General features: G+C 36.3%; 2 protein-coding genes across 7 annotated transcripts in view; one reads left to right on the plus strand and one right to left on the minus strand.

The window, feature by feature from the left end:
- The window catches only part of LOC116173401 (divergent protein kinase domain 1C-like), a 90,341-nt gene extending 65,216 nt beyond the window's left edge, over positions 1 to 25,125 (minus strand). Inside the window, exons 1-2 of the mRNA XM_031490861.1 lie at positions 25,046 to 25,125; positions 21,223 to 21,299 (exon numbers count right to left, since the gene is read on the minus strand). Coding sequence (XP_031346721.1) covers positions 21,223 to 21,282 — 60 coding nt within the window. The 5' untranslated portion in view covers positions 21,283 to 21,299; positions 25,046 to 25,125. The remainder of the gene's footprint in view (positions 1 to 21,222; positions 21,300 to 25,045) is intronic.
- Positions 1 to 27,601, plus strand: part of LOC116173400 (glycogen-binding subunit 76A-like) — a 170,698-nt gene that overhangs the window by 37,683 nt on the left and 105,414 nt on the right. The window lies entirely within an intron of this gene.

The raw sequence follows: 27,601 nt of genomic DNA on the forward strand, positions 1-27,601 counted from the left end.
AAACACAAACACAACCCGTTTTCAAAACGGACAAATAAAAAACAACGAACAATTGAAGAGCTCTATAGAAAAAAAATTAGTGCTCACAGATTAGTCAAATTAATATCCAAATTAACTGGTTCGGACAATGGTAATAAGCTGCACGACAAAACAAACACTATACATAGAGCTGACAGTTTCTTCACTTTTGTTTAATACATGGATAATCCCATAATTTGTTAGATGAGGTGGAATTATGATGGCTGATCGGATTGTAAGATTTTTAATTAACATTACTTTTTCAAAAACGGGACACTGACATTGTCCTTTGAACTGCTAAATCGCATGTGTAAGTTTCAAACGTAACCGGCGAAAACTTGCTCATAATAAATGTAACGTTGCTTTTAATCGAGCCCCAAACAGCCTCGTTTATTTCTTCTTTGTTTTTAAGGGTCAAGCCACCTCCACTAATCCGTTCTCTCTCGTTGCTCCCCGGCGATTCTCGAAACACCACTTCGTTATCTCGCACACGGCGTTGTTAGTAAATAAAGCCAATGAATTTTTCCAGTAAAATCTTTACAAGACATTTGACCAGAGAAGACTTTTACCTTACACCGAAAGTACGATTAAATATTCCCTAATTCTCACTTAATAGTACAACGAATAAATTTCCATGACATATAATTACTAAATGTATAATTAAAAACAAAAACTAACATTACAATGATAATTTTACAAATTCCCCCAGGTCCTATTAAATTAATTGAAACATTTTGGATGCGGGATGTCCTGACTGCAAATGCGTAAACCGCAAATTACGTAACAACACGAAATTTTTCACTACAGAGTGGCTCGCTCTTCGGCATTATTTTAACTCGAAGAAAAGAGACCCTCCTACAGTTTACATATCAATATGTAAGTGAAAGGAGGATTGGGTTTTGTTGCAAATAATTTAACATTTGAAGTACCGGGTGACCCAATAAGACTGTTCCTCGGCCATACCTCGAGAACCGTTGGTCATATGACTTAGGGGTAAAAAAATTATTGGGTAAATCAATCATGAAGAATCGCTGGAAAATTTTTCAAGTTCTAAAAATGACCACCAGAGAGCGTAACTGCAATCTTACATTTTAAAATTGCATTTTCTTTAAATTTTGCATAATAAACTAAACATTCTTTTTTCACATTTTCAAGGAGAACCAGTTTATCTATCATTTTCGTAAAAACAAAAACGCAGTTATTTCAAAAACAAAGATGGTGTGGGGCGTTCAATTGTTTTTGCAGTAACCTGCTTTAACTTCTTAACCGTTTGACCGATTTTAACAAATTTGGTATGGTTGAAAAGAGCATTCCTTGGGTAATGAGAATCAACCAAAATATAGTTAATTTAGTTGAATCCCTCTCCGCCAGGGGGCTAGTTTTGACACTATGACCCAAATCCTAAAAAAATAAAAAAAATCAAACGGAATGATATGCCTTTTTCTTTATGAAAAAGTAGCCAAATAACATCTAAAGAGGCCAGTGAAAACCGTTTTTCAAAATCTCGTTTTTATTTATATAGATTAATCTCATTTTCCCAGTATTTTAGGTTTGGAACGATATTTTGAAAAACGGTTTTTACTGGCTTCTTTGGGTGTTATTTGGCTACTTTTTCATAAAGAAAAAGTCATACCATTCCATTTGATTTTTTTTTATTTTATTAGGATTTTGGATCGTACTAGCCCACTGGCGGGGAAGGATTCAACTAAATTAACTATATTTTTTATTGCCCAAGGAATGCTCTTTCCAACCATACCAAATTTGTTAAAATCGATGAAACGATTAAGAAGTTAAAGCAGGTAATTGCAAAAACAATTGAACACCCCACACCATCTTTGTTTTTGAAATAACTGCGTTTTTGTTTTTACGAAAATGATAGACAAACTGGTTCTATTTAAAAATGTGGAAAAAGAATGTTTAGTTTATTATGCGAAATTTAAAGAAAGTGCCATTTTAAAATTTAAGATGGCAGTTACGCTCTCTGTTGGTCATTTTTAGAACTTGAAAATATTTTCCAGCGATTCTTCATAACCGATTTACCCAATAAATTTTTTACCCCTAATTCATACGACGAACGGTTCCCGAGATATGGCCGTGGAACAGTCTTATTGGGTCACCCGGTACAGTCTGCCTCCCTAAATCGAAGTAATAACATTCAGCTAGTCGTAGGTATAGTTTGAGCAAACAATAACATACCTGTAAAAAATGTTTTATTCTGATCAAACATTTGCAATCCTGTATTTGTAACTTACAGTTACAAATGGTGCCCAACGTGGGGGCGAGTTAGCAAACTACCTTGTGATTAAGAGGTTTTGGGTTTTGCGAGAGATATTTACTTACAATTCAATTACGGAAGCAAGTCTATAACCGTAACTGAGCGTTACAATGTATGGTATGCAACAAAAAATACAGGAGTAGACGAGGGAGTAGATGTAGACTGGTATATCTCTCAGCAATCACACACCCCATCATGAGGCTTAGCTGAAAATATTGCACTGGTGGGTAGGCATGTATGAAATAATAAATGAATATGTTGCCACATAATATAAGCGAAGTTCTCACGTTATTTCCTTCATCTTACAAAAACAGAATAAATTTCTTTCGTGCAACAATAGGTGCGTTGAAATGTGTCAATTCCTAAAAAAATACCCTCGAGGTAAAAATACTTGTTAGTTATTAGTTGGCAAGTACCCCAAATTTCCCTAAAATGGGCCCCACCGATTTTGTGATATTAGCTTTTAAGTGAGCGGACTAGACATTATGCTCGGATGGGAGGTTCTGACGTGGTAGAAAAAAATTCAAAATATTTTCAGAATCAGAATATTAAAAAATCTTTGGTGGCCAGTGTGATCAGTGTTTGGTTTATGCTAATTCATGGATTGAATTGCGCTGATCGATAACGAAAGTTGTCAGTTAACTTTAAGTGATGTGTCAATATTTCATTTAGCTTTAATGGTTATATACATATGCTTTAATTGGTAAACATAACAAATTTCCCTATGACTTTTCTGTGATTTCATATTCCAGTCTCCTGATCGAACTTGTAGTTCACGCCAGGGATATGTAGCATAGAGACACAGAGAAACCTTGTTACATTGATATACTTAGTATAGTTACGACACAACATAAATTGTGTATTTTACTTATATTGATTGATTCATTTTTCACATATAGGTACTTGCATTAAACTGATAAAAAGTGTAACAACAATATTTATCAGATAGAACAAGTGCTTCCCCAAATGTATGAGGCCCACGATGACATTTTGTTTCTACTTGTTCAAAACCAAGTCACCAAGCAGTCTGCGGGCAAATTTCGAAATGGTCACCCTTAATACAGCTGATCGTTGTTGGGGGGGAAGGCTACATTGCACCTAGAGACGTTTAGATAATACTACAAATAAAGATTAATCATTTTTTAAAAATTTATCTACTGAACTATCGCCGAGTATCTCATATTTGTTTATATTGCCGTCTGTACCCTAATTTTTTTATCAAAAATGTAAACGTGGAAAGTTTTTCCATGATATTATTAGTAGGAGCATTAATCCCTATCGGGATCTTCAATAGATTAAAATTATAAGAACGCAGCTGCAATAATTTGCTTAGTATAAGTTGCTGTTGTTTTGAGGATTGTAGTTAAGCCCGAAAGGCATCCGACGACATCCTGAGAGCGTCACACACTCGATTTTCTTTGAAAGGCATCGCTATCACGGATAGGGGATTTGTTTGATTGCGCATTTATACCTATAGTCAATTGAACCGATAGGCGATCTACCAGCAGTCTGATGTGCGTAATCGTAGCGTGAATCATTCGATTCCTACATTTAGTTTCATTGTAACCTTTTTCCTGTGAATATAATATCGCCGCCTTTTATTAGATTAGACGTATTGTTCAAAAGGTCTTGTGTGGGAAACGTTGTTCGCTGCCTTTAGACGTAGAGAGGTGAATCTACGGGCGAGCAATGCCGAGCTCGCCTTCGGCTCACTCGGCGTTGGTATACACTCGGCCCCGACTTCGGAGCGAGAGATTGATTTACGCCTTTAAGCATCAAGTAATTACCCCTAGGTGAGCATTTTTTTAAAATAAATGACATACTGCATCGGTTTTTGTGCAACAAATTTAATATGAAAGCTAATACTTACTATGGCAGTAAAATGGATTCAGTTTTTCGAGTGAACTCAAGATTGCCCCGATTTTGGTTCCACCGAGGTTGTTCAAAAGGTCTTGTGTGGGTTGTGTTAACACTTAACCTGATTGGTATAGTAGGTCGACTGTACTTTGGCTTGTTTAGCAAAGTGACCAACTGAAATCAAAGGGGCTTCCATAAAAAACTAGACACTCCAAATGGGAATTATCTGGAATCTTGTAAGAGGACCCAGACAAGATAATGAAAAGGGCTTATCGAGATAAACCTTCACAAGTACGTGGTACCCATTTAGAACCCAAACGTTAACCGCTTGTTACATTCCAAACGGTGCCGGCAGTAATATAAGATGCCATGGCTCGGTAGCTCGGTCAGAGTGGACGCTTTGGACGTGGGCCACAATTTCTAATTGAGCAGCATAGAAGCGTCACCAGTAGGCGCCACTATATTTAACCTCCACAGTACATAATATAGAAAAATACTATAGAAATAAACTTTAATTGTCTCAACCGGTGCAGCAATTTTAAAATCAATTTGAATGTAAACACTTAAAAAGCATACATACAATATGTCATAGGTGTGACCAAAAGTTAATTGATTAATTAAGTACATCCTCAAAAATAATGAGTAACTTGTAAATTTAATAATAGTAAGAACAAATAAAATGTTTTCGTTTTAGGATAAATAAAAATTCGAAAGGGCAACATCTATACAAAACAGTTAAATAAGTACGCTAAACAACTGTACCACCCCGTAACATATCTGAGATCCTTCAACAATATAGAAGTAATACTAACTTACCCAAATTTTCGTTTAACTGCCTTATAGCACTAAGAAAGCGATGGACGTTCATTTCATATTTCTGTAAGCACATGTTAAAACTTGAAAATAGAGTTATGGGTAGCAGTAATCTAATTCACTCAACAGAAAATTAAATCTCTGAAACGAAGGTAAGAAGAAAGAAGTAAAAGCAAAACAAAATTGATGTTGATTCATTTGATTATTCACCTTTGGAATATTGTAGGGCGATTGACTTAACTCTTTCAGGTCGATCAACGCGGACGTTCTCGTGGCTTAACGCGCCTGACCCCACGGTTATCTACCAACAATCTAATTGACACTACGTTAAAACTACGCCCATCGATGCGAATATGTTCCACCAATCAACTAACTTCTTTTCAACCAATGAAATTCCTCCAAAGCCAGATTGACAGGTATATCAACTTCACGTTGAGTGAAAATTAGCAGATCTCAGGCGTTGTAGCAAACTCGATAACAGTGAATCTGACCTTTGCAAAATTGTCACGTAATTAATTGTTTATTTTCCCACGACTTCCTGACACCTCAAACCTTCACATGCATTTAATTAGTCAGGGCCGCTCGTCCACATAAAAAAATCGAAAAAATAGGAAATTTATATTAAATATACTCCATTAGCGAGCTCTCGTTACACTCACTAGTTTTTCTGATTTCACCATCGTAATTATAAGAAAAATGCGTTCGTTGATATTATCACTGAAAATGGCCAAAACGCCTAGATTTTAACACAAAACTTAATAGTAAAAATAACACTTCTTTATTAAACAAAGAGGCAAAATATAGCAGGACTAGCAAAGATAAGATCAGCCAACAGCCGTTTTTCAAGCATACTATCAGTAAACATATTTGTATGCACAACTGTAATAAAACAAGTATAAATTGTGCACAACTCTTGTGCAGATAAAGCGCATTTTTTTTTAACCGGAATAGCTTTTGTTTTGACATCACCAATGGATATATATCTTGCAGACGTCTCAATCGCGCTTTGTGAGTACCCTCTTCCGACAATCCGTTCTTGAGGTATAAGGGAATATACCCGATCACAATAACAGGTCGAGGAGGAGGGCTATGGTTGGTAGAAATTAATTCCTTTCGTTGAGACCTTTAATTAGAGTACTATGAAGGATAAAACTAGTTCCACTCCCTCCTCCCCTTCCACCCCGTATTTTGATAAGAGGACAGAAAGAAGAGCAGTAGTTTGTAGAAAACGGTTCCTTTCGTTGAGACGAATTAGAATACAATGAGAGATAAAATTAATTTTTGACCCCCCCCCCCCCCCCCCCTTTCATTGTAAATGTGTGTGACATGTCCTGCACACGGAACATTGTAAGACGCACGCAGGAAACAATCTTATTGCCCTATTTACTTGCTTTGTTTTCGCAAACAGATTTTCTTTAACAGATAATCACTCCGCTTGTACAAACTTAAAATTTACGGGGTTCGTAAACACACGTTTGACATTTTTTTTAAACAATTCCAAAAAGCTTAGATGTAAAATGAAACCCTGACTTCAAAACGTCAGTCAAGCTGAATAACACGAATGTCGTCAAAGCTGAGATTATCCCTTTCTTTTTTACAATCACCTTAAGTAGGAGTAGGTGTTATCGTATTTCCACTTCCACATTTCGTAAAACGCACTTTCATGAAACTTGCATTTTCACGTACACAAAATGCCAACAATCAATTATTCTATTATCAAACACATTAACGGAGTATAAAAATAATGAGTAATGCAAGATAACAAACTTAACAAAAGAAACATCTGCAAGTTTCATTCAATTTAGACGTCTTATCAAATTAGATAAACACCACTTGTCCATCGGGGCTACATTAACTAACCAAAAACGACACCATTTGTGGCGTGATCACTCTTTAATTAGAATCATAAAAAATAACCCAAGCTAAAATTATGTGTGCTATTAATGGCGGTACAGAGTGTGGTGCATCATCACTAAAATTTAGTAAATTAGTAAAAATATTTTATATATTTTGTTGAAGTTTGCGCAGTTAAAGCCATTTGCAGAAAACTGCGCCCTCTACATCCCTTAAAATTACTGAAGAGCGGTAGGTCAATTCAGTATGCTTGCATAAGAACAGAACGTACGTATCAATGTGTCATGTTACATGTATAAATATAAAGTAAATATGTTACATAAATGATAATGGCTTATTATGAGAGCACTCTAATCCAATAGAATCAATTTTTGTGGCACTTCAAGGTATCAAATTTTACTAGAAACACATTATCTTTGCACCACCATAGAGTAATAATACAATAAGCGTTCCAGACGCTTATTAATTTGTGGCTACTTTTCACACACCTCATAAGTAGATGGCGATGTAAGCGAGGGAAAATCATAGATATATAAATACATAGATACAGCCATACCCCAACATAGTTCAAAATGACGTACCATCTATTACCATCACTTTCGGCACATTAATTACGTATAGCGCTATCCTTTATAGAGGTACCCTGAGCATGGAAGACAAGATTCGCATTATTTATTATAACTGTCAATCAAATTAGCACAAATCACACAGAAAATTATCAGATTTGAGACTTTACAACATAAATAAACCGCCTTTTTATTTATTTAAATCGCATAGCAGCAAGAAATGTTACATTTAAAATGGAAGATGTTACTTAGAAAGCTGGCAAATGAAGAATTTGAAAAAATTACAGCTGACAACTGGAAGAAAGTGTGTGAACATGTGGAAAGTGATTAATTTAAAAGAGAAGTTATATTGGTTGATGTTTCTGAACTTTATAATAAGTGTTAATAATGACAGTGATGATTCGGATTTGTCAGTTTCATCTGATGATGATTCGGATTGTGAACTTTTACAAACGTAATGAATGTTCACTAAATGAGTATTATCACCAATTGGATATCATTGTTAAGATGTTGTATTTATTTTAAATAAATGTACACGTGTAGCTTACTTACTACAATTAGCCCTATAATTTCAAAAAGAAACCCCACCGATTGGACATATGCCGAAAGGTAAGCAAGACGCGTAGCGACCAAAATTTGATATTGCACGCACACACAAGTCTATAAATCTCGTTTTCCTAAGAATATTGCACGGATCCTTCTTTGTGATCATGATACAAACGCACTGCATCAACATCATATAGGCCAAAATGATAATTGGAAACGAATTCACTTCCTGTCGCAACTTAATCTCCGTTACCATTACGCCGAAAACCATGCAATTAAAATTAAAATGTTGAACATAAACTTTACTTACTTACGGTTTTATTGTTAATCTGCAAGCCAGCAATGAATTCGCTGCAGCACATCATGCCAAACAAGGTAAACATAGTCCCAAATTTGAATGGCGTAGCTCTATGTAATAAAACTATTTCAGGAATAACAATTCTGGACGCGTCTATCATTATGGCAAGCACTAATGTTATCCGTATTCAATTGAAAACGCAATAGTTACATAAAATTTAGTGAAAAAACCGCCCATCATGTTTAGGGCGAATATTTTTAGTTAGATTTGATTTCGCGCGATCGTGAAATGTGTCAACTGTCACATGACTTATGGGACGCGCTAAGTTTGTTTTAAGCGTCCGATTCGCGTACGACATAGTGGTTAATGCAATAAAAAGAGATAGAACATGTTTCTTCTTGGTTAGAAAGTAATGGAGAGATGTACAAATTTCTTTGATATGTTTTTTAAAAACCGAGGTACGTTTGTTAAGGATGGCTGTATCTAGGTATTTATATATCTATGGGGAAAATTAAAGTCACTAGATATAGAAAGTACCGCAATCATCCGCCATTTTTGGGCAAATTTGCTGCCAACTTAAAAAAATTGACAAATAAAATCTGAATAGCTGTCATTTTTTATAACCTAACTTCATAGTACTGTCATGTTTTATAAAAATATATACAGATATCTCCAAACAGGTGGAACAATCCCTAACATTAAAGTTACTAGAATCTGGTAACTTCCGCCATTTTTGGGCAAAAATCATGCGTTCTCTCTCTAACACACGAGCCCAATGGATTGCGGTACTTTCTATATTTAGTGACTTTAGGGAAAATTTTCATTCAGCGCCCCCTGTTGTGTAGGACAGATCACTAAATTGGGTAGCTGAATTAGCGCGTTTATGAACCACTCAAAGCCGCAGCTTTACGAATTCCTTTATAATGTCTGACCTTGAACTGATAAATAAATCAATGAATTTTTCACTGTTCTTTACTGCCCGACCTTTCAAGAGGACGCATTCCATAAAAAAATACATTAATTGCACTCTGTCGAATAATTTATTACCTATTTAGTAGGTACTTGCAATTCTATAAAATGTGCAAACGAAATCCAATACACACACAACAATTTAATAGTAAGTATTGAAGTTTGTTGAGGGTTTTGACAAACTTATTGTCCCTATTTAAATTCGAGTGCATATAGAGATTACAAGATTTGTACCGCATATTGTTTATTAATAAATTGATCGTTTGTTCGTTGGAAATTTCAAACCAATTTTTAAACTATCGCGTACCTACTTGCGATACATTTCCAAATAATCTTCATGTCCGTTTATTTGCTTGGAACAAAGTCTATTTAGTTTTTTTTTTGTAGAAATTAATGTTACGCATCCGTTTGTACTATTGATATCCATTTTCCTTCTTCTGCAGTTGTAGAAAGATGAGGACTGAGGAGTGTACTTGTACCTACCAGGCCGCATAATTAACAATTCTTTAGGGACGGGGCTACATGATGTGGGGTCGGAGACATCCGGGCGCCATCCCCGAGCGTGGTTTCCTAACGTGGTAATTTTTTTAGTTTCTTCCTATCTTCTGCAGGAAAAACTTCTACGGGTCTCATTTGCTGCCCGCCGGCCCAAGTGGGATTAAAAGCCACCGTTTCACAAACAAATTTGCAAAAAAGAGATAATTACAAAAAAGTTAAATCACTGTTTGCTGCTAAACAATGGCCTAGACGGTCCTAAAACTGTCATCTGACTTCAAATTCAAATGCAATATGGGCATAGCGTCAGCCATATAATGCGCAATGCCAAAAGTTGAGTCGAATCGATTCAAAATTCACAGTGCCCTTCTCGCATCTCGACTAATTATAAACCGAATTGCAAACTTTTATTTTTATTTTACTTTTATTTATGGAAGCATTTAAATGAAATTTGATACATAGCCACTTGAAACAAAGGAAAATCTAACGTTAGTTTCAAAATTTAGGATTGCGCATGCGCAGTGTCAACTTTCTTATTTATGAAAGCATTGAAATGAAATTCTTCTTATAAACTGAAATTGAAGTAGGACATCAAAATGGATTGCACATATGCAATGCTATCTTTCATATTTGTGGCCGGATTTTTACGATTTTAATAGCAGTTGCATCTGACAAATGAGAAATGAATGCAAGTGGAAATGCGCTTTTTGTAAATCGTTTACGATTACTTTTTTAACTTGTGTTCAGTATTGAGTGGGCGGGGTTTCAGCTAAGGCTGCTCTACCAACCTAACCCACTACACATTTACAAATATCCATGCCCGTACCCGGATTCGAACCAGGGACCCTTAGTACCGCAGCCCAGCTTCAACTCAACTGCGACACACGGGTCGGTTTAAGAATGATGTTATTGTCTTAACAACACTTTTAGCTGACAACATAGTTAAGTATGCTGTATGGCGTTATAATACGGGCCGATAATCATTTTGAAATTAACAATTTTGTGATTTTCCCTGTATTTCTTACCCGAGCGAAAATTTTGATTTTACCTTATTAAGTTTTAAAGTTTAAAAAGATGCTCAAAAATAAGTTAAAACCAACAACTTTTTTTAAAATGAAAATACATTTTTATTTTCCTTTTGGAATTTTATATAGTGTTTCATGTACAGGGTGTCCCAGTTTTCGACACTTTTATAGGCGTTATGGGCTCTTTTTGGGTCAAACTTGCAATGGTAAAATCAAAATTTGCATATTTTTGCTTCAGAGATACGGAGATAAATCAAACAATTTTCAATTTCAGAATGACCGTATATATTCTTAGTAAAAACAGAAACAACCCCCCCCCCCGCCTTTCCCATTTTAAAAAGTTTTACTTGCCACTAAAGGCATGCGCATGTAAAATGGTATTAGACTCTATTAGTGTGACGTCAAATTTGAGCGGGAAATTCGAAATGCTGGACTTGGCTGTTTTACTGTCGAAGATATTGACCCCTAGCGCACCATACATTAAGTATCACTTTTAAATAGGTCCTCTCTACGGGCTTATGATGTAACCACTAATAGACTCTATTGGTTGTTGCATGTAAAAGTTTAAGACCATTCCCGTAAAAGTTGTTCAACACGGCAAAAGGGGTTCCTGACCGACGGAGAACACGCAAAACAATAGCACCAGCGCTAAAAAACGCAAAAAAGTACAATTTTTGCCGATCTACCTTTCATTGCATTGCTGGTTACTGGTTAGATTGTAGAGCATATGTGGTCTGGTAAGAATAAGATGCAAGCTGTCTTCCGTGTTGAAGAATTAAAGAAACAACTCACACCGGAGAGCCTTTATAATTTCAATTTCTAGATATCAAAATTAAAACCTCTCTTTCCTAATTTTTACGCCTTTTGTTTTGTCATATTTCTTCGAATTCAGCGAATTATCTTTTACACATTGTATAGAGAGTGTCATATTTCATAGTAGATTAGATTGTACACTTGCAGTTGAGTATGGAGCATTACAGTAAATGTCGTAAATTGCTCCATTGCTGAAACCAAATAAGTACGTTGGGCGTTTGTTGAACTGTATTTCGGTTGAAATTGTATTTATTTTGTCTTAAAACGTAGAGAAAAATTTTAATGAAACTCTAAAGAGTCTAAAGTGTGAGAGTGAAGGAACTACGTACGTTTTTCGCAAATAGATTTGCGAGAACGCATTTCGTAACTAGGCGCTCCTCGACTACCTATAGCGCCATCTCAGAACGAGGGGACCGCATATCGGCACGCTAATGAACGTACGATTTTCTATTTTTACGGTTAGTTACACCCTTTTAAAAAGCAGATGACAGCATCTCCTGAGCGAAAATTAGCAATGCCAGTTTATCCTATTTGTTTGTAATTCTTTCCTCTATGGCACCAGTTATTTATTTGGTGTAGCGCATGAGTAATTTTTTGTTTTAAATCTAGTGTACTGTTTGCCTTTATTAAGGTGTTTGTATCATCAGTACAGCACATAATAAAGATAGTATCACCACACCAGCATCGCCCTATTTAACAAACGGTACGAGATCATAAATGACAAATAATGTAGGACCCAGCATGCATACTTGTGGGACCCCTGAAAAATAGGGATTATAGAGGCGGTATAAATTGCGATGTGACATCACTTAGCCTGACCTCATACTATACAAATACATATACATTCTAATGGGTCCGTTAACTTGGCCCCCCCACTGAGAGATTTGATAGTCGTATTATTTTGAAATGAATGCGTTCGTTATGCGCTCATATGCGCCACCGATAATAACTCTTGCGCCATTATCGTTTTTTAGAAATCCGAAAAAACATTGGGGGGGGGCAAGTGAACGTAGCCCCCCCCAGTACGTATTTTGTCCCTTGTAACTAGGTCACCTGATACATTTGGTTATGCGCTCAATTGCGCCACTTGAATTAAAGCTAGCGCCATTACGGTTAAGCCATAAAAAATTTTTAAAATGTGGAGGGTCTAACTTAGCGTTTTCAAAAGTTATTTCCGGAAGTGCGTCCATTTTGAAAATATTTTACATCCATTCGGCCCTCGGAGTAACTCCTAAATACAAATTTTTAAAAACCTACCAATTTTACTTTCTCAGAATCGTTTAACTAAAGCTCCCAAAAAAACATGCTGTATAGTGTTTCTGAAACACTATAATGGCGCCAAGATTTTTGTTTACGGCGCATTTTAGCGCATGATGAAAGGTACGATGTAGTAGAAAAAACATGTTAAAAAACGTAACTTTTGAAAACGTTAAGTTAGCCCCCCCCCCCTTTTTAAAAATTTTTTATGGCTTAACCGTAATGGCGCTAGCTTTAATTCAAGTGGCGCAATTGAGCTCATAACCAGATGTATCAAGTGGCACAAATACCGGTAGCAAAATACGTTATGGGGGATTCCGTTCACTTGGCCCCCCCCCAAATATATTTAAGGATAACCAAAAAACAATAATGGCGCAAAGATATCTTTTTACGGCGCATTTCAGCGCATACCTGAAAGTACAATTTCGTATGAAAAGATGTTAAAAAAAAGTAACTTTTAAAAACGTTAAGTTGGCCCCCCCACTTTTTGAAAATTTGTCACGGCTTAACCGTAATGGCGCTAGCTTTAATTCAAGTGGCGCAATTGAGCGCATAACCAAATGTATCAGGTGACCTAGTTACAAGGGACAAAATACGTACTGGGGGGGGGGCTACGTTCACTTGCCCCCCCCCCATGTTTTTTCGGATTTCTAAAAAACGATAATGGCGCAAGAGTTATTATCCTTGGCGCATATGAGCGCATAACGAGCGCATGCATTTCAAAATAATACGACTATCAAGTCTCTCAGTGGGGGGCTAAGTTAACGGACCCCATTCTAATGCAGTTAAATTGTATTTGCATTTTTTGAAATCAAACGAGATTTAAACAAACATTTTGGGATATTCGTGCTTTGAGCGTTCAAAGAAATCGCGGACGTCAATGCGGAAGCACACTGTAAATGCTTATTATTCATGGAATTGCTTACATTTTCTGTCATAAAAATTTGTTATAGATATTTTTGTTTAGGCTAACATTGCGAAGTCACATTTTATCAGTAGCAGTTTCTATACATATCTCATTAGACATCGTTATTGCAACTAAACAACTTTCCTAAGTAATCTGATATTCTAAAACTAAACTCAGGTAATGATCACTAATGAACTGTAACTTGTCCTACCGTAAAATATACATCTGTTTATGTCGGTTATACATTTGGTACATCATGAAACACATATTGAGTTTCCGACATCTCACCACAAAAGTTGAATGAACAATTTTGTGTTCAGAGTGCTTTATAACGCGTGGGTAAGTGACGTCATGATGTTTTATCCCAAATTTTTAGACTTTCCAATTTTGATACAGCAAATCGTAACTGTAAGGAACATTGAAATACATTACTAAAAGTAAAACTAAGAATAATTAATATTTAACAGCTAGGGAAATTAAAAGTGAAAGATTCTTTAGTTGGAAAAGTGAATTTTTGCTTTTACTCCAAATGGTATGCACTATAAAAAATTCCTGTAATTGAGGATTTTATTTATTGAAAAATGCGCAAAAAATTAAGTCGGTTCCGCATACGTCAGTCTAAACGGACAACTAATCCAGCTGTGCCTCATCAATGAAAGGGATGTAGCAAAAATAAAATTTGGAAGGGTACCAATTTAAACATACATGTTTATGACGTCGGCGAATTTCTGTAAAAGGTGCACCGGAGCCTACGGAAGAAACCTCCTGATAGTTGGAGAGGCGCAGCAACATGACGCCCCTGAAATGATTTAAATCACTTTGAATATGTAGGTAATTAGAGTGCGTGTCTGTATGAATTAAGATATTTATCACAACTTTATTTATAGATTTATCTACCATAAATTCAAAGCTGCGAGTTTTTCTAATTCTTTATCGAGAGCTTAACTGGGTTAAGGATGTTTCTAAGCGGGTCTGACTTCTTTATTTCTCATTTTTATGTATTTGTTATTGCTTTTATCTCTAATACGGTCAGACGAGGAAAAAAAGTAAAGATTTTTGTAGAAATTCTAAGTCGGGGTTGGATAGTGGATCACAGATTTCAATAAAACCGTAGAAGCTGAATATTCTTGGATTTCATAAGAACCTGGGATGTTCTTTTTTCTATCTGAATTCGGACATTTTGTTCATTACAGTGTAGCAATAATTCTTGTCCTTCATGGCATACATAACGCTGTGTGTCATAATACAAAATTTGGCTGAGTACAGAGAACAAGCAATATTTTAATCAAACTAGTTTCATACATACTTTGTTCTATTTTCCCAACTTATAAATAAATAATATTATTTTCTTTTGGCATACATATTTCACCCTCACGTAGGAATGTGTTCAGTAAGTATAAATTGCGTACAACTACCCAAAACAACAGTCCGTTCTTGGTATATTCACACCATCAATTGGTACGTTTCATCTAGATGTTCCATACTTTGGGAGTACCCTCTTCCGACGCACCATTCTTAAGAGATTTACACGCGCCCAACAGATTGCAACGGCTGTCACATTATACGGTTGAAAAACCTAGGACATACGATAAAATCTGTTGAATTTTAAACTATGTGAAATTTTAAAAACTAGCTCACGATTATTACAATAGGTAAAAACTATTTATTACTTCCTGAAACGCAATTCGATTTGCTTATATAACAAACACCTCAATGTCTATCGAGATTTCTGGAATACTCGCTACAATATAAACACATTTCGATCATATTAAACGACAAAAGTTTCTTTTTTACCCTTAAAGGCACGGTAATGAATTGAACATACATAAATACAAGAAAAATGCTCTCACTTTACTGTTCAGTAATAAAGATATCGAATTCCCCAATGCATTCGGCTCGACTTTACTAGAGTATTTTCAAAAGGTCGTTGAAGCAGAACAAATCAGTGGATGGAAGCTTCTGTAGGCTTTAACGGAAAGCAGCTTGGTTTTCTCTCGAAAAATTTTCAAAAGATTGACCAAGTTACGCAATCCAATGAAAGACAAATTGAAAAATTGATAAATGTCCCTCGACCTTTTACACCTCGAAAAATGCCAATAAATGCAAAAGGCAAAAAAATTGTACGCTTCGGTTAAACACCGAAGATCAACGGCGTTACCTTTTATAAAATTTGGCCATTTCATGGAGGGATCGACGGGTTTTCCAGCCGGCAGAGCGTACTCGATTGCTTACATCTGTAAAGTTCCTAGGGGTCTATCAAGCCGACACTGAAAACGTTGACTTACCACTTACCCTATACTTACCGTTGGCAACTCTGGGAAAAACTACAAGCGGATTCACCTACCTATCAAGTCGAAATGATGGACGTTTCGCGGCACTTTTGGATTTGGATGGCAGTCGGCTCGATATGAATGGCACGCATGAACCCCTACGTTGTGTAATCGGTTCTTTGTGTTGGGACGTGAGATATCGTCGGGTAGGGAATTAAATAAAATACAGAACTTTTGTGCGTAAGAAATGACAAGAACAAATAAATATATTACGCACACGGCACACCACCAGACCATGCCAGGGAAACCTTCTACGGGACAAAAACCCCGGCATAGGCCACACAAATACATGAAATAAATCGCCTACATCAATAAAATGCAAGAGAAAACGCACATAAATAAAACATCTCAAATTGTATGATAAAAATCAGATAATCAAATCAACAAGTTCATAAAAACAAGTCCCGCTTCGTATAGCTAACGCACAAGAACTGCAGCGCGCTACGAATCAGAAAGTAACAGATACAGCGAACACTCGAACTGTATTAGGTACTTCCCTCACGGCATAGTTACGATTCAATCGAACAAAGAAACATCGCACTGATAATAAACTCCTCGTCAATGCAGAAATAAATACTTAATAAAACAAAATAATGGCATAATCACCTGTACAGTATAACAAACACGATTCATCTAACGGTACTCAAAAACAAAAGCATGGAGTTACACCATAATTGGATATTTTATGCGAAATCAGTAAAATGTAAATAATATCAAATTGTGGCAAGAAATTCAATGATTAATAGCTAGTACAAGAAAGAATACTATCTGTAAATACACCTTCAAAACACCATCACCAAAATCAATAATAAAAAACGAGAACGCGTGATGCCTTCCGTCGACCTCGTCGTCATCTTCTTCATTCTCCCCTAGCTTCGTTACGAAAATCCCCTAGTATTCGGCATCTGCGCAGAACGGTCGATTGGTTATATACAGAGCACATCATAATTTTTGTTTAAGATGTAAAGGTGTGTTGCCTAACCATTAGGGTGGATTATCACACATTCAAAAATTAAAACTTCTTTATTTAATGTTGCGACCTGCGATACACATAAAAATCCGTAATAGGTCATATCATAAAATTCAAATTATGAGCGCTTCTTTTGAGACCATTCCCAACTAATCGGGTGATGTTTACTGCAATTCGTCTAATCAGTTATTGTTAATCACACTCACTCATTTAAATGGGCGAGATGAAATTTCTAAATTCATACTTCTAATTAATCCCTATGGTCGCTCGCGCAGTTTTTCAGGTCAGCAAAAGGTGTCATATCAAACTAATACCGACGAAATTACATAACTCGTAGTATGACAAGCTTTCGAAGGCTACAAAAATAATTTCATTGTTCCCATGGAAAACAGCTACAAGCAGAAACAATTAAATACGGCCTCTTGTTTTCTTTATCGGGCGGTTTACTAATTAAACCACTACCTTCTATTTCCAACTTCTAAAACTGATATACATATTTTCGGAACGACAGTCTTCGTAACGAGCACTTCCCATTTTAATAGCATCCAAATACCGGGTGTTCATTAAAGCTGGTAGACTGCATAAATATACGGTGTGGTTATAAATTGCGGTATGAAAATTCAGTGCTACGTTACAACCTTTATGACTTGACGCCGAGCGACCCCACTACCTTTGACCGACACCTCCCTTACTATCTTCAAAAAATACGCCCCAAAATAACTACCATTCGGTTTGATTTCTTGTTATCAATCTGATCTTAAGAAAAGCAATTTGCATGCTAAACTTAATTGCTCGTAGAAAGTGAATATCGAAAGATGTATGACAATTTAAATCTGGAACAATCTGAGCTTTAGGTTTCTCGAACTTTAATAGTTGAACTTTGATTTATCATTGGATTAATTTACCAATGTTCCGCAATGTCAATAAATTAATTACCTTATAACGTAGGGTTTAACAGCTAGCAAAAGCAGTCTTGAAACTTTTTTACGGATTGCCGTTTAATCTGAAATCTATTAACACCTCGTATACACAGTTTTAATTAGCAAACACTTTATTTTTACGCGAATACGCTATTTCTTTAATACAACGAAACGAATTTATTTGCTGTTAACACTTTCCACCATTCACGGTTGAAAATTATATCAGCCGGCCAGTCGACTCCGCTACGTAATCATGTTCCCCTTTTTACCTAAACCAGCCACTGATTATTAGCTTGCTTGTTTGGTGACGAATCCTTCTTTCCCACCCGATTTTTACTTATCCGAATCCTACAACCGAAACGGCTCCAACGAAAACCAAGCCTTTTATACGTGCGAAGGCATAGCAGAAACGCCGTTCCTTATGCTCAGACGATTTTTAGAGCCGGCGTTTCGATTGTTCCATAGGGGTCGTGGAGAAGGGCGGAGGGGGGGGGGTACGTAATTAATTCCTTTGGTTAAAACTTTTCGTGGGAAGGTCATAAAGGAACAGTAGGGAAGGAAGAGATAATGGAAAGATCGAGAGGGGGTGCGCCGATGTTTACTTTTCGAAAATACTTGCTGAATGGGGCAAATGTGACTTGCGATATTACAGAATTTTCCTGTGATAATGGCACGCGATTATGTGTAGAGTTTCAGGCACTATTGTCATAAATGTCATGAAAAAATAGAACGCTAACAGAAGGAAACCGAAACATCATTGCGAATATGATTTGGGGCACAGTTCGACACTGGATATAATTAATGGAGAGCTCCCCTCCCCTTCAGGCATGTGAAGGATGTCTGTCATACCTTCAAAATACTCCAATGCCAAAACCAAATTACGCTCACATCACGTAACTTTTCAACTACAGGATGGCTCGCTCTCATCGTCGGCATTATTTCAACCTAGAGAATCAAGACGTTCGTAAAAAGCATATCAATTACTGGGATTTTAAGATGGTTGCAATCTTCCGAACTGGAAAATTTCGGATACTTTCGATGTCTCAAAATGACACAAACAAGAGTTGTATTATGAAGCGCATGCGGCATTAGTAAATTGCGTGGTCAAACAATTTACTTAACCAATAATTTCCAGAGGATCTCATGTAGTTTCCACTTTTAACACACAGAGGGCAGGAATTCCTCGATTTTCGAAAACAACGGTTTCACATTCTTATACTCCCACTCATTTCTTTGCGTCTAAATAACACAAAAGTTCCTAAAATAAGTAGAACTATTAGGTGAAGTTCTTCGGCTTTATCGCCAGCTGCCAAAACTGTTTTAAAATAGCACGAATAAGAGGCGAGGAATGAAATGTGATCGTAATTAACTACCAAAAGCGTGCCCAGACTTCATGAACGGAATTCCAATTTTGCCATGGACTGCTGCTCATTTCTCATTCTTTCGCTTTCATTACTTAATTAATTTGAGTAAGCCCTTCCAATTGCGTTGTTTTATTCCTAGTTGAATTTGTTTGTGCCGCTATTCACTTTGAAGCAATTTTGGCAATGATAGAACGAAGTTTTGGTGTTGGCAAAGAATGTTAGTAATACACTGGTTAAGGCGATCGATAAGTACAGGCACCTTTCTCGTTGATATAAAATTAGATAATTCCGATGAACTAGTGGTAGGACGCGCGTATAAATACAGAATAGTTAGTAGGCTTTCTAATTTATAGCAAAATTACTGTAAAAAATAACCTACTTTGATTCGCCCAATAATATAAATATTTACAAAAATTTTGTCGACACTTGGCAGACACATCGTAAGTTTGAAAGATTATTCTTAGAATGGTTACTGTCTGGGGATTATGCCTTTTTTTTTAAATTAGGCGGTTTTAGTCTTTTTCTGCAATTTTGTAACAATCCTATAAGAATGATAATATTTTAGGCAACAAGGTTATTTTAACGATTTTTACTCGGATTTTTATTTGGCAAACGTTATTACAAGTACGTACGTTGCTGCCATGTTTACAGAGTGTAATTATTTTAAATTATATAAAGGATGTGGGTTGTTTTCGAGGGTGACATACCATTAAGATGAGAACATTTTGCTCAAAATATCGACGTAAAAAGCTACCCAAAGAAAACAACCGACAGTCTCTATGAGACTATTGGCGAATGTTTCCTGGTCACACCACCAAAATACATAATGCTCTTCCTGATAATGTAATAGGAAAGTTGTAGTAGAATTGTAATTATTAGAGTATTCCATCCTTTCAGAAAATAAATTAGCTAAACAGTTCATCCATTAAACTTTAGTAGATCCAACAAACGAATAGTTCGGTTCTATTTTTAATGCGCATCCCTGTACACGTATACGCTCTAGATTTATTATATGGTAATTAGAACTTTCCTAACCAATGCCATTAAAAGTAATCTAAAACTTTTTACTCTGCCTTTATCCTTTCTATAGTGTAGAGCTTTAGTTTCGTGTGATGTCCCCTTATATCCTTCCATTTCACACATTAAAGCAATAAAATATTTGAGGCAATTGACTGACAGTGGGTAATAAAACGGCAAATAATATTAAATGGAAGAACATCTCAATTCGACAAATAAGTTAATGAAGCGAATGTTATGTGTTCTAATTTGAGGAATGGCAAATTTACTTCCGCATCGAGCAAATGCATTTTTACGTTTTCCCAACTGAAGTATATCTTGTTTATCTTTTGCTTAACGTGTATGCAGTCATTTAAAATGCATGAAAGTTAAACCTTGGACTCTAACGCGTTTGGTGCTTCTGCTACATCAATATCGATATTGAACCAAATTTTGAACCTGGTGTTAGTTTTGCTTTTACTTAAAGCGTATATGTATAAAATTTCTTTTAATTGCTTCCATAAATAAGAAAGTTGGCACTGCGCATGGGCAAAACCAAATGGCATATGGCTAAAGCTATGCGCATATTGAATTTCATGCAATTCGGTTCATAACTAACGGAGATGTCAAAAGGGCCTTTGGGCCTACATTGCCAATTCACGAACTCCGATCTACAAATTTGATAAATAATCCACCTGCAAAATTTCATCGTAATCGGTCCATTCGTTTGTGAGATACGTGCTAACGGACGGACGGACAGACAGACGGACAGACATTGCAAAATTATAAACTCGCTAGGACTTTTTCATTTAAAAAATTGGGTTTGCGCATCCATCTCCTTTACATTTCAAAGGTGTACTCACAACTACGTTTGTTTTTAAGGCAACCTTATTATTTTACTCTCGATTTTGATAACTTTTTAGTATCCTATTAAGATAGTTTTACTTACCAAGTTCTTATTACTGAACGTTAAATTGTTCAGAAAGTGCAGGTTAATTATTGAAACCATTTCTTATTTGCAGGCATCTAAAAAAGAGAAAGAAATATATAACGTTAAAGTTGGAAATAAACTAAGGTAGCAGTACTCTAATTCACACAAAAAATGATATTTGATCACAAATATATATACATTGAATTTTTAGTTATACGAAATTAAAAGAGACAAAAACCATACAGTACAAGGTTTAGTTAAATTAATTGAGGTTGAAAAACAGGAATTGACGTAGATTTTAGCCTTGATAACCAGAGATATTCCCAAAATGACGGTCGGAAGTTGTGACTAAGTTCGGTGGTAAACCCGCGCACAAATTTAATAAAGATTAGCGGAATAATGATTATAGTTTAATTTACAAGAAAAATAAATAAATTTATAAATTATAGTCACTAAATCATGTGAGCGGACGAAAGTAGCGGCAGTGGGTGGCAACCTGTGTGTTATGTCGGCAGAATGGACGGACTCGAGCGCCACCAAGGGTACGGTCTTGCCCTGGATCTTGCCGTTGGTTAAGGTCGGCAGTACCAGCGGTTTTGGTGGATCGGTCTCGCAAACCTCGGGTAAACTTAAACGGAGTAAAAATCAGCTCCAAGAATTCGGACAGGCAACTTCCTCTAATGGGGATTCCAGCAGCAAATGAGAGTGGCACCACGTCGGAACTTTCAGAGGAAAGATCAAAGAGCATATGGGCCAATTTTCATAACTTTACTCAAAAGTGCGAACTTTCATTTTATAATAATATAATCTCACTTTAGGTTCTTAGCACCCAGACTATAAACCAAAATTAAAGCGCATAGCGTTTTTCCTAAATGGGAATAGTGAATTATTATCCGTAACGGTATCTACGGGAAAGCAAATGCAGGAAATCATACAAATATCCCCCTGTCTCTCTTATGAAACGGAAAGCAGCAAAAGGCTTACCTTGCAATTAAACGGAGCGGTAAAAATTACTGTGCATGGAAAAGAAAAAAATTAAACGGTTTGAATGTAAAATAAATTTACGGAAAAGCTCAAAATTACGGTACTTTCAAAACGTATCTTGCGAAAGTGCAAAAGCAGAAAGAGTTAAATACGGCTAAACACCAGAGGCAAAGGATCCCCTGTAAAATAAGCGTTTATCTTATATAAACTTCCCATAATGCGGAACGTAGAAAATTTCGGGTCGGCCGGCGTATTCTGTTAATACTGTTCAAAATCTTCTTTATTCATTGTTTGCAATTGGTCTCCAAATTTAAATCAATTAAGAGCGCTTCTTTTGATACACCACACAACTATCTGAATGGTGTTTACTGCAACAGATTTATTTAGTGAGCTACGTAATTGACCGGTGAGTAGTCCAATTAACACCTATTGTTAAATGCAATTTGTCACGTCGGCATAAAGGTGGCTTATCAAACTGATACCGCCGTAAACCTGCACGGCGTTACAGTTTTAATGGTCCTTTCAAATTAACCTAGGAAATTCTAAAATATTAATTTGCGCTCTTCTTCTCAATGACAAGAGCATTCGGACGCCATAAAAACAACTGAAATATCTTGACGGGAACGGTTACAAACTGCGAATTAATTACAATGGTATTTACGGGAGCGGCAGCTGAAACACAACTCTAGAAATCTTTAGCTTCTATCTTCAACTCCTATAACCAACACAAATACTTTTGGTCTGACATTTAAAACGCTTCTAAATACCGTGTGTTCAGCAGAGCTGGTCGACTCCACAAACATACGGTGTGGTCATTAGAAGATTAGTTTCTTTCAATTTTTTCATGAGTTTCAATGTTTAAAGGATCGGTAGGTTCTTAATAAAATTGGCGATCTTTAATATTATGGGTCACTGGTGTACGTGGTGTTTAATGGATTAGGAAATCTGAAACATTGTAGGTCCGTGGGTTGGATTTATGGCACCAGCGCGCGCGTTATTCGTTGAGCTATACGAATCAAATGAGCTAATGATTAAAGATGACCGCGTTAACTAATTAGCGCCATTTTGTGGAGCTTCATATGTGAAGAAGCGAAGGGACGGCGGAGAGATTTATGGCATTTGTTTTTAACCATAGAGTGGAAAGTTACATTTTTCGGTCCCGTGAGATATACTGAAAAAGTCAAGTTTTTAAACGCGAAAAAGATGTTATATGGATATACTACCTAGAAAGGTACTAAAAGAATTCAGACGATTACAACAATAACCGCGTATTCTAAGCATACCCTGAGAACTTTAACCGCGTGACTAAATTCGCAGCGGAAGATACATTTTGGGCGCACGAAGTCGACTATCCCTCGAAGACGCGCGCCTTGCAAAAGTTTGTTAATTTGGTCCTTTGAAAAAAAAAACAAAATTCCGCCACGCATGAGTTGTGCGCGTTTACAAGACCTTTCAGACGACATCAATTTAAAAACAATCGGACCAAAACTGTAGAAGAAGATAGGAAAAAACTTAAAAATCCAAGTTAGTACACCACGCGCGGGGATGACGCCCAGATGTCACCGATCCCACATCATGTAGCCCCGTTCCTACATTGTTAATTACACGACCCCGGTAGGTAAATGTACACTCCTCGTTTTTCTACAAGCGTTCTTCTATTGGCTAGCATTTGCTGCCAGCCAGCCAGCCGGGCGGCCAAAGTGAGATTAAAAGCCACCTTTCTAAAATGCGCTAAAAATGGAGAAATTCATGAATCAATATTTAGAAAACTTATTACATCTAGCATGCCACTAAATCTGAGAGAGAGATAGCCAACAGTAGAATACCGATCATGCGCACTGAGTTGACATACCCGACATTTCACTCGCGTGTGGCGTGTTAGTTCCTTAGAACATAAAGGGATTTACAGTGTTGTAGTCCACACCAGGCGCATTTGACATTTTTACTGGTTTTGTGCATTAGTAATTGTTTTAAAATCGGATTCGTACTTGATTACAAAATCACAACTGTCACATTTTAAATCTTTTGCAGGTTCACGTCTTAAGAAATGTTAGAGGTTAAGATGTGCTTTAAAACTGGATTTATGTTTGGTGACGAAATTGCACAGGGCACACTTTAAACCCTTGGTGAGCATGTATGTTAATAAATGTTTTTATGATTATTATTTACCATTCGTATTGCATAGTCAACTGGACACATTTCAAATTCTCACTATAGTAGTCTCGTGTGTTAAGTTAAAATGCTATTGCGCTTGTGCGGTGTTATAGTAACGGTGCAAAATATATCCTCTGTCTGTGTTAGGTATGTTTGCACAGCTGCTCCTTATTATGTATATATGATCTAAAGCGCGCTTTACATGCTGAAAGTTTTTGTGAAAGTTGCGCAATGGGTGCTGTTCAAGGTGAAATACTTTTCGGTTCGGGCGTGAATATTTCACTTTGAGCTGAAGTTGTAGAGCTGTCAACTCTAAGATTGCACATTTAAAATTAATGTCATATTTTATGTCAAAATATTTTACATTCGGCCTTCAGAGTAACTCCTAAGAAAAAATGTTTAAAAACCTACCTATTTTACTTTCCCAGAAACGTTTAACTAAAGCTCCCAAAAAACACCCTGTATATAGGTACTTACTATTTTATACTGTAGTTGCCCCCACATGTGGGCTTTGCGGTTTCTATTATTAAAATTATTAAAATAGCGCTTTTCAGGAAAACTATGTAGGCAACCTATTTGCGGTAGCGTTCTACAATTGAAATTCCTATAATAATCGTGGGCGATTTTAAGAAATAAAGTTTAATTTGCATTCATCGATTACTAAACTGGATAATTGAAAAAAACAGAGCAGAAGTTTTATTACCTATACAGCCTATACTACACTTTTGTTTCGTACTCGATATGGTAATATTACAGGCACTGGTTGTACGTGTCTACTGAGAGTTCAAAGTACTGTTTATGACACCAAGCACGTCACTGTTAACAATGGAATAATAAACAATTTGTTCTTACGCATTCATTTCATTCGCTGTAATTTACGAATTGTCTCAAGATTAAAACGTAGAAATCTAGACTTTCGACCTATATTTAGAGCATTCATTAAACTATTTAATGCTTAATTGTAATCACACCAAAAGAATTTGTTGTAATTGCTTACATAATTTATTTATCTGTCTAGCCACGATTAATTGTTATTACGTGTCAAATGCAGTATCGTTTGGAATGATTGCCTCATAATCTCCTTCAATTGAGATTGAATGAAAATCTACATTTTCCAATGAAAGGAAAATTAATTCATTATTACAGTGTAGTACAATTCCCGCACATTCCATTTCCATAACCGTAACATAGTCGAGCGAAAATGAATAGCAGTTCGCATTTTTTTCCAGAGACAAAATATCGTGTCTTAGGCGCTATTACTAGGTACTTTTACATTACGTGATCGTAAGGGAAGTCGGATTTGCTCATTTTCGATCCTTGCCAACATTTCAAGGTTTTCACAGGTATAACGAGAAGGTTTGTTAGGTTACATAAAATTTAATGGAACCTGCAGTAGCTGCATCTTTGCAATTTACAAGAGTGATTAGGTACTGTAAAATTTTGATTTATTTCACTGAAACGTAAATTATCCTTAGCCCCAGACGAGAAGAAATTCGTTTTTAATAGACAGCGACATTGAGTTTAGTTATAACTTCAATGACAGCGACATTAAATTAGTATATTACCTCCATAATGAGTTATGCCAAATTATCTTGTGTTAAAAAATAACCAGAATAAATTACTACTGAGATGCAATACTCGTATAGTGAACTGCGATCTCCCCCACGTCTCGACAGTTTACAACTCTACATCAAACCCTGTAACTAACAGACCAAAAATTTTACTTTCATTTTTCAAAAGAGCAAATTTGAAGATTCGCGTCTTCTACCAAAAAGAGCTTGACCGAAAAAGCCCCCGTTAAAAGTCCGGTACGCTTCCATTCCATTCCTTCCTCTTTCCTTTACAAAATAATGCGCCGTCTTGAATAATCTGCACCTGTGCATTCTTAATGGCGATAACGATAACACATCCTTATCTTCAAACTAATTAACTTTGCAGTGACAAGAAAAATTCTCATCTACAACCGGAGAAAAGCATGTGATTTTAATTTTAATTTTTAATTTTAATTTTCTCCCTCTCTTGTTTTGGGCCCTCAACAGACATGCGCCCAATTACAGAGTGACCCGCATAATGCTATTTAGAGGTGCCTCTGCAAAAGGTCTTAAGTTGGTCTATACTACTCCGGTATTTACCTTACGAATTAGGAAAACTGCAGGAAAACCTAATTTGGAGTAGCTGGTAGAATGCTCGGAATCGGTCTAAGGTAATTTCCATCTCTGCCACAGATGAAAAATTCACCTCAATCCAGGTTCGAACACCCGACCTCCGGATTTATAACCCAATGCTCTACCACTGAGCCATAAATCCATGATAGACTTTTACAAATACTATGCACATAATTCCTAACATCTAGTCTTTTAACACGTAATTTAAATTCACAATTAGCAAAACGAAACAACGAAAAGAATTATTTAAAGAATATCTAACACGAAATAACTCTAATACAACATCGACATTGTCCTAGACCTAGAATTCAACTAATATGGTCGACGTTGTGTTCAATCCCCAATAAACAACCACATTTAACGTTATCAATAATTGAAGTGCAACATACAGGGTCACTCAACGTTATTATAACTTATAAGTGCTGAAGCCTAACAAAACGTCTGGTTGACGTAAATTACACATAAAAAACCCAGAAAATTAGATTCTTGTGGTGAAGAAGAGGACTCCATAGAATGACCAGCACATAAACAGCACAAACAACGAAACTAACCGCAATAGTTTGTGCTTTGTTTACCTACAACTTCTGTTGGCCGAACCATCCATTCCTAAATTATGGACATTTCAAAAAGCGCATCTGACTTCACATACGAAATAAAAGCACAAGTGGCAGATTCACGCTTTGGGTGAATTTACGTGTCCCCATGATCAGTAGATACTCATTCCATTAATTATTTATGACGATTCGATAATCACGAATTATATGTACATGGTGGGTCAACTCAACGACATTTTGGATATTTTTCTGTAAAAATGACCCAACACATTCATTCATTCATTCATTCTAAGTCCTTAGGTCTAGTGGACCATGACCAGGGGACAATGTTAGAAAGCTCGCATAGGAACGGCTGACTTAAATTTAGAGCAACACACTTTTCCAATTATGTATTTCAGATGTTGTAGTGGGACAGAACGTCAACTTTGTTCGTGGTGTCAAAATCAGATTCATACAAATGATGTTTCATAGGTCGATTCCTTTAGAACAAATTTAATATACTTTCCTAAAAAAACCCCCTAGTTTATACAAATCAAAAAA

The sequence above is a fragment of the Photinus pyralis genome, unplaced genomic scaffold, assembly GCF_008802855.1.
Source record: "Photinus pyralis isolate 1611_PpyrPB1 unplaced genomic scaffold, Ppyr1.3 Ppyr1.4_LG6, whole genome shotgun sequence".
NCBI lineage: Eukaryota > Metazoa > Arthropoda > Insecta > Coleoptera > Lampyridae > Photinus > Photinus pyralis.